General features: G+C 38.1%; 1 protein-coding gene across 1 annotated transcript; it reads right to left on the bottom strand.

Annotated features, from left to right (window-relative positions):
* Positions 1-638: 638 nt before the first annotated feature.
* On the bottom strand, positions 639-2,004 carry LOC110907431. Its single transcript, XM_022152415.1, has 3 exons — positions 1,978-2,004; positions 1,268-1,904; positions 639-1,039 (listed from the first exon to the last, which is right to left on the bottom strand). The coding sequence occupies exons 1-3, from the start codon at positions 2,002-2,004 to the stop codon at positions 639-641; spliced, it is 1,065 nt and encodes a 354-aa protein (XP_022008107.1).
* Positions 2,005-8,291: the final 6,287 nt, after the last annotated feature.

The raw sequence follows: 8,291 nt of genomic DNA on the forward strand, positions 1-8,291 counted from the left end.
CGGGTTATTAGTTGATAGCGCTATTTAGGTTTTACCAGCCTCACACCGTGCCATGGTATGGGATCGGTCGTGAACTAATGTACTCAGGCATCCGTCAATGATGATAGAACATTGACATCGGGGCATCCTGCGGAAACGCAAACGGTTACCTAGTGTTCGGTATTGGAAAAACAGTTTAGTCGCTAAACTTTTGGGGTAGCTCCCCATGGCATGTATAAACGGATAAATTAACTGGTGAAACAAGTTTTTGGTAATTAAAACTGGACAACTAGTGAACTCACTCAGCATTATTGTTGACCCCTTACTGCATGCTTTGCAGGTGGCCAGTGACTGGAGCAGCTGCTTGGGATGTGTAGTGGTCGTCGGCCCGTATGTTGGGCATTTATCATGTCTACCTTTTGAACAATGTTTAAAACTGTTAATTATGCTTCCGCTACATTTTACTCTGAACTTAAGACTTTGAACTTTAAACTTAACACCGGCTAATCGTATGGTTAGTAAGTATTGCTTTTGTTATCAACTTAGTTATTCAGTATAATTGGTGGCTGGATCCTGGTCAGTCACGCCCTCGAAGCGGGTGTTATCCGCAGGTGGATTTTGGGGGTGTGACAACAATACACAAAAAACAAATTATAGTATTAAAAGTCTCCCAAGTTATAAGACGGAAACATATAATTAGACGGAGATTGTGTAAAATGATCAGGATCATCGGTTTCTTTCCCTTTCCCTTTGTCTAGGCCTTTGCGAGTACGAATTTCTGACGGCATAGGCTGCCGACAGACATCCCGATGATGACCGTATGAGTTACACCGGGAACAATACAGGGGAGTAGGTTCTTCCCCACGGGATAAGATCCAGTGGTTTTCTTGAGGGCAACCGGCCTGGCGTTTTGTCATATGCGGCGGTTGAAGATTGATAAGGTCTTCTGGAGTCTCCCATTCAGATCTATGAGGAAGAGGATTAATCGCTTCTTCATAAGTTTTTTTATAGACTTCGTTTGAGTAACACGTGAAGCAATACTTACTGCAATCAGTTTCACCTAAAAGTTTTGACACGGCAATAACATGCCCACACGGTAAACCAGAAACCTGCCAAACTCAGCAGCTACAACTTCGATTAACAAAGTCAACTAAACCCCCCTTTCCACTGTCTGCGACAGAATAAGTGTTTAACCCAATCCCAGAAACAGTCCAGGTTCTAGACCCTTCAATTTTTTTAAAAATTTTCTTCTGTGCCTATTGTGTAAGTAAATGTTTTTCATGAATACCTTGCAAGTGGCGATCGTAAAACCATTTCTGTACAGATTGCCAGAAGAACTCTAAGAGTTGCGTTACCGACATTTTACGCGAGTGTCTAGATAAAGCGTTCATAGACTCCGCACTGTTAGATGTCATATAATGATATCGATTGCCAGGACAATGCGCCCTTGCCCATCTACCGAACCCAATACTTGTTAGAGTGTGACGTACTCTAGGAACGACAAGACAAAGAGCATTGAATGAATCATTAAAATCAGATAATCGGTAAGATTTGCATGTCTTCCACCACAGCTTCTTATTTTCTTTTTTTTTATCAGACGGTAAACGTAGGTTCATCATTAAATGACGACAGCATAACCCGTGATAAGCATGTGGAAAGACGTTTCTAATAGCTAGGTGTATAGAATTCGCTCTATCCGATATTATCGCCATGTCAGGTATTTCACCGATACATTCTCTAAGCTTTGACATAAACCATGTCCAATATTCACCATCCTCTGATTTTCCTATTCCATAGGAAATTGGTAAATTTTGGTTGTTTCCATCCATCCCGACTGCTAAAAATAATGTCCCTTTAAATTCACCCTTTAAGTGTGTAGCATCAATGATCACCACCGGTCTTAAATTACAGATAAAGGTACGAATCTGAAACGAAATTATTTAAATAAACGTCAAGAAGATGTAGTTTGACGAAAAAATACAGATTGCTGTAACTTACCGAAGCACCAATCGCGACAAAGACCATTTCAAACCGACGCTCGTCATCAGTCTTGATATGACTGACAGAACCCAGATTTTCCAGCTCTAATTTGATTGTTGATGCATTTATTATCTATCGCCTTCGTCAATCCGAGTCGTAGTGAAAAGCCGGAAGGAATTAAGATCATAATGTCCAATCAATTAGAAATAACAAGGTGGCATTTTGGTAATTAATGAGAATCCTCATTAATTTCCAAGGGCTATAAATAGGCTTGTTATGTCATTAGAATAGAAGTTAGTTGAAGACTTTCCTCCATTTTAGAGTTTTGGAGATCCAAGTTTAGAGAGAGAAAGTCTAGAGAGAGAAAGTAGTTGTAAACGTGATTTTGTACCGTACAAGTCGTATCTTTCAACAAAATCACGTTAGTAGTACGTTATCGTGTGTTCGGTCACGTTCGTTCACGGATTCCGCACGTGAAACGTTCGTTACGCAATCGAATGGCGTCAAAACCGGTCCTACAAGTGGTATCAGAGCTAGGAGCTCGATTGCTTCATCAAACACATCATTCGTACCAGATTTCAGAGCCAAATCAGATCCGGATTCATTGATTTCTTCATCTTCTACTCATTTCTTACGTTTTTCACTAAAAAACGTAAAATTGAACGGGTAAATACGGTCCAAATCGTCTGATTTTTGGATATGTTGTGCACATAGACCCGATCTAAAACCCTACCAAGTTTCAGCTCGAAACTCCAAGTCGTTTTGGAGATATCGCGGTTTTTCGGTCCGATTCGCGTCAAACAGATAGGACCGCTCGTAATGAATTGTGTTGGTTCGCTCATGTGAAACAGGTTGGATCGCTCATAATTACAACTGTTGAACCGCTTTTAAGTCAATGTTATGAACCGCTTTTGTGAACAACTCATGGATCGCTCATAGGATTAAAAAAAAGAGAGTTCGCTGATTAGTCAGTCTTTGGGTCGCTCATAATTACATGTGTTGTCCGCTTATTCAAACAGTTGAGAACCGCTTTTGTGTCAAGTCTGGTCCGCTCAAAAAGGTTTGGTTTTAGGGTCGCTTATTAGTCACCTTCTTCACAAGTTTGTCTGAGCATTACAGGTTGTCGGCCACTGTTAATGATTTCAAATTGCATGTGAATGTTTGTTGCTTGGTCGGCTTAGTGGAACAAAAAATGGTCAAATCACAGCCCTTGTAGCACCGCCCCATTACCTTTGTGAAGCCCAAAACCCACCGCATGTTTGTTGTTATTAAGGCACCGCCCCACTTGCGTTAAAAGCCCAATCCAGATTTTAGCTCACATGTGACTATTCTGATTGTGGTGTATCACAGCCCATTTAAATAGTGGTTGTTTGTTGTTTTTACACCGCCCATTCACCCAATTAAACCAACCCACTTTTTAAAATTACGGCTCATTAAACCCTACTAGGCACCGCCCATTACCTATTTAGCGGCCCAAATCAAGTCCTTTACTCCACCGCTTCACTACCACTTTAAGACCCAATAGTTGTAATTGTTGTCAGTTTGTTTTTGATTGCATGTGAAGCCCACTGTTGCCGCCCATTAAGCAAGAAGGCCCAATCCCAGCCCAACACTTGTGACCCAATCACGCATAAAGGCCCATGTGATCATATAGGGTTGTCGGATTCAAGAAATCAAGTGTAACTAAGCGGATCAGTGCTAACAGTTTTTGAGTGGCTTGGTTAATTGATTTGAATTGTTGACAGCCAGTTTTAGTTGTTTAATTGCAGGTAATCCAAGGTGATTTGTCAAGAATAGGATCCTAGCCCGAGAGAATCCTCACTCGATTTGTTGTTGTCTAATCTTTGTTATTCGATCGAATAGTCGTCTGTTTGTTCGAATTTCATTATTGATTGAGATTTCATCATTGTGAATCTTTTGATACCGAAAATGGATTCTGCAATTTATACTGCACTGAACAAGTTCAATAATTTTTCAGGTATCGATGGAGAATCGATTGAAGAATTGATCAAAAGGTATGTCGAGCTGTATTGGATAATGGTGAGTTTGAAGATAACCAAGACAAATGAGGAATGGGTTAACAAACTGGAAAATGCTTTACCGGGTGATGAATGGAGAACGTATCTGTCAGATTTGAAAAAGACATATTTAGATGTGAATTTGAGCATGATCATCGAAATGATTAAAGAACGAGAACTTGAAATTCAAAAGATTAGTAATGCAGAAACTGATAAAGAAAAATTCAAAGCTGAGGAAAGTGTTCGAGAGGTAGAGGAACAGGTTAAGGAGATTTCAGCTATTAAGGTTGAGAAGAAAGCTGAGGATGTAAAGATGACCGAGATGTGTTCAAAATGTGACAAATTTAAATTAGACAATGTCAAACTGTTAAGTGATTTGGACAGTTTGACATTGGAAAACAAAATTTTGAAAGAAAAAGAAAAAGTTTTTGAAAATGAAAAATCAAAAATTGAAAAAGATTTTCAAAAACAAATCAAGATTTTAGAAGATGAGAGAGATATTTTTGGTAAAGATAATCTTGAAAAACAAATTGCAATCAATTCTTATCTTGCTAAAATCATTCAGTTTGAAAAAGAATCTAAAATTGATCGTATTAAAATTGCTGAATTAAAAAGTAAGTTGAAAGGTTTTGTGACTTCTGCATCTTATGTGTGTCCAGAACCGATCAATTCAATTCCAATAAGTGACAGTGTCACAAACTTTGACAATGTCAAAGTTGAAGATTTTGATGAGAAATCTGATGATGTAAATGAAAAAATTGAAAAACAAAAATTGTTTTTAAAATTAGAAGAAAAATTCAAAAATACTGTTTTGCAATCTACTGAAATAGGTGAATGCTTAAAGCAGGAACCTGTTAAGAAGATTGTAGAACAAAAACAAATTGTTAAAAAGTCGAAAATTGTTCAAAAAGAAAATAAAAGCTCATCAGATCGATCATCCAATCGCATTCAAAAAGCACAAAAATTTAAAAACGAAAACTCAAAAATTGTTGGTAATAGGTGGTGCAGGTTTGACCACAGTGCTCAAAAGCCAAATCCAACAATCAAGAAGAGGAAAGAGTATCACCAAGCCAAACAGTGCTTTGATCTGAGCGTTTGGTATGAAAATGGTGATTGGTATGATAACAGAGTGTGTTACAAGTGCGGCTATCAAGGACACATTGCTGTTAACTGCCAGAGACAGAGATTTGAGGCGAGGAGATGCTATAACTGCCAAATCAAAGGTCATATTGCCAGAGATTGCCCAAGGAAATCAAGTGAAAGATTGAGGGTTAATTCTCAAAAATTGGCAAAGAAACCAGTCACTGTCAAGCCTAAGGAACTGAAAGTTTCAGAACAGAATGTCAAAGAACAGAAGGTCCAAGAACCTAAAGTTCAAGAAAAGAAAGTGAAGCTTTCTCAAGGGCAGAAAGACAAACTGCGAAAGAAGAGGAAGAAGGCCAGAGAATATCTGGAGAAGATTTTGTCCTCGGGTTCATCAGACAGATCGATTAAGAGTGCTGATGAATCGATTCACTCGACAACAAAGTCAAGTAAACCGAATTCGTCAGATGCAAATCTGAGGATAAAAGAGGAGATAAAGAAGAAGGAGAAAAAGGTCGGCGATGAATCTGACATGTCTAAGTCAGACAAGCCACCTTCAGGCGATGAATCTGGCTCGTCAAAGTCAGACAAGCCACATTCAGGCAATGATTCTGGTTCGTCAAAACCAGAAGAGCCAGTTATTGAGGTAAAATCTGAGAATTCAGATTTAACAATGGATGATATGAACTTTCCTCCATTGCTAAACAAGAATTCAAAATCACCCAAGGACAGTCAGGCTTGGGTGAAACTGTTTTAAATGAAAAACCTGATTTGCCGGAGTTCCCAGGTTGGTAAGCGTGGAACATGAATCGGCACATTTCTTGAGAAATTTCACTCTGGTGATTTTTCGTCTTTCGAAGGATAAATCAGGGACATTAAGTTGTACTTGATTCATCTTTCCTACAAGTGGTAATTTGAAGAACAATGTGATGAAACCCCGAGTTTATGAAATGTCACACAAAACTAATTTTCCGGAAAAACCATTTTGATTAAAACAAACTTAAGTGTTTTGAAATCATAATGGGAAAATAGTTTGTTGTGATGGGGAGTTCTGATTGTTTACGCCAAGTGGATGGAGAATTGAAGTGATTCTCATCAAGTTGTCAAGTTTGTACAGTTTGTTTCAAATTTTCCCAGAAAATCAAAATTGAAACATATTTTGATTTTAGGGGGAGAAAAATTTTTAAAAAATTAGAAAATTTGAAAAAGTCAAAAACATTAAAACATTAAAAAAGTCAAAAATGAGTTTTGTTGTAAAAAAAGAGGAAATGATAGTACATCAGTGGACTATCACAGCAAGCTAAAGAAATGTAATGTAAAATGTGATAAACGGTCTCACTGATGATGTGACGATAGGTTTTTGTACATTTAGTAGATTTATTCGGGATATAAACCTAAAATTTCAAACTTGTGAAATTCATGGGGAACACTACTTGGATATATAGGTAACCCCTGAAATCTCGTTTGAAAGGTCTCGTATTCTGATATACTAGGTTTTTATACTCTATGATGTCTGGGGTATTATTCCGGGACTTCTGCTGAACGGTAGTTCTGACCTAGTCCTTGGCTAATACTTTCCGCAAAATGCTTGAAACATAGCATAAAGCCCTCAGCTGATTAGACAATAAAATTGATAATCATCTGTTGTAGCTGAAAAGATCCTCTAAAGGGGACACACTGCTAAGTCGAAGCTGATATCTCTCTGCTGAACGGAAGTTCTGACCTGAGATCCCTCAGTTCTCGCATTTAACCCCTAATTTATGTACAGATATCATTGTAGTATTCTTGCCTGTAAGACTGAATATTGGGATTCTGGATAAAACACTTAAATAGTATCCTGAATAGATTGAAAATTGTTTGAAAATTTAAGAGGACAACTATATCGTCAATCAACGTGAATCGTTTAGAACTTAAAACGATTAGAAGCTTAACGGTGTTGGTGATATGTCTCAAAAACTGATATGATCCTCTTGCACAAACTCACAAAAATATGTTTGTACATATTTCATTTCTGCATTTAATTTCTGTCTTTGCATTTATGTTTCTTATTTTCAAAAATTCAAAAAGATTTTCGACAACTGATGTTGGAGAGCTGATTTTCAAAATCTCAAAGGCTAAACATGATGAACAGACAGGTTGGTTAATGGTTTGAAATGTTTAAGATAATTCATTAATTTGAATTAGAAATTGGAATGTTTCAAATTTTATCAGTTTTAAAATGTGATAATTCTCAAATGTCTAGTTGACTCATTAAGTTGAATCACAACTTTATTGGTTTGTAATAGAGAGGTTGAGATGTGCAGGTTTTGAATTTGTTGCTACGAAAAGCCAGACTACGATCCCGACAGCCGAGTCTAAGGGGGAGTCTGAAGACGAGCTTAATGCAAAAGGAGCTTGTATTCGGAAAGCCAGGCGTCGATCCCAAAAGCACGGAAGCTTGACGAAAGGGGGAGCCTGAAGAGTCTGAAGAAAGAGAGCAACGGAAGCTGAAGACAGATCCGCCGGGATTCTGTTCAAGCAAGAAGAATCAAGAGAGAGAGAAAGACAAGTCGCTACGAGTGTCACTACGAGATTGACTACGGCAATATCCAAGGGGGAGATTGTTGATGCATTTATTGTCTATCGCCTTCGTCAATCCGAGTCGTAGTGAAAAGCCGGAAGGAATTAAGATCATAATGTCCAATCAATTAGAAATAACAAGGTGGCGTTTTGGTAATTAATGAGAATCCTCATTAATTTCCAAGGGCTATAAATAGGCTTGTTATGTCATTAGAATAGAAGTTAGTTGAAGACTTTCCTCCATTTTAGAGTTTTGGAGATCCAAGTTTAGAGAGAGAAAGTCTAGAGAGAGAAAGTAGTTGTAAACGTGATTTTGTACCGTACAAGTCGTATCTTTCAATAAAATCACGTTAGTAGTACGTTATCGTGTGTTCGGTCACGTTCGTTCACGGATTCCGCACGTGAAACGTTCGTTACGCAATCGAACGGCGTCAAAACCGGTCCTACAAATTTGTAACAGTAAAATGGTAGTTCTGCAAATGAATCTCTGCTTGTTCCTTGTAAAAGCTCTAGTGCCAGACTTTTTCCACACCAAGCTTGACTAGTGGTTATCTCAACTTGGAATCTTTGTCAAAAATCTTTCAGTATATCATTACAACGATATATTCTACCACTGTCTTTTAAAGGTTCTTTTAAATAGTGAGCCACAACCTTTGGGTTTGCCTGACGAAG

The sequence above is a fragment of the Helianthus annuus genome, chromosome 14 (assembly GCF_002127325.2).
Source record: "Helianthus annuus cultivar XRQ/B chromosome 14, HanXRQr2.0-SUNRISE, whole genome shotgun sequence".
NCBI classification, from domain to species: domain Eukaryota; kingdom Viridiplantae; phylum Streptophyta; class Magnoliopsida; order Asterales; family Asteraceae; genus Helianthus; species Helianthus annuus.

Coding starts and splice junctions, on each gene's coding strand:
- LOC110907431 (XM_022152415.1), bottom strand. CDS start 2,004: ATGGTCTTTGTCGCGATTGGTGCTTCG. Junction 1,905..1,977: donor TTGTCGCGATTGGTGCTTCG/GTAAGTTACAGC, acceptor ATTTCGTTTCAG/ATTCGTACCTTTATCTGTAA. Junction 1,040..1,267: donor TTACGATCGCCACTTGCAAG/GTATTCATGAAA, acceptor CAAAACTTTTAG/GTGAAACTGATTGCAGTAAG.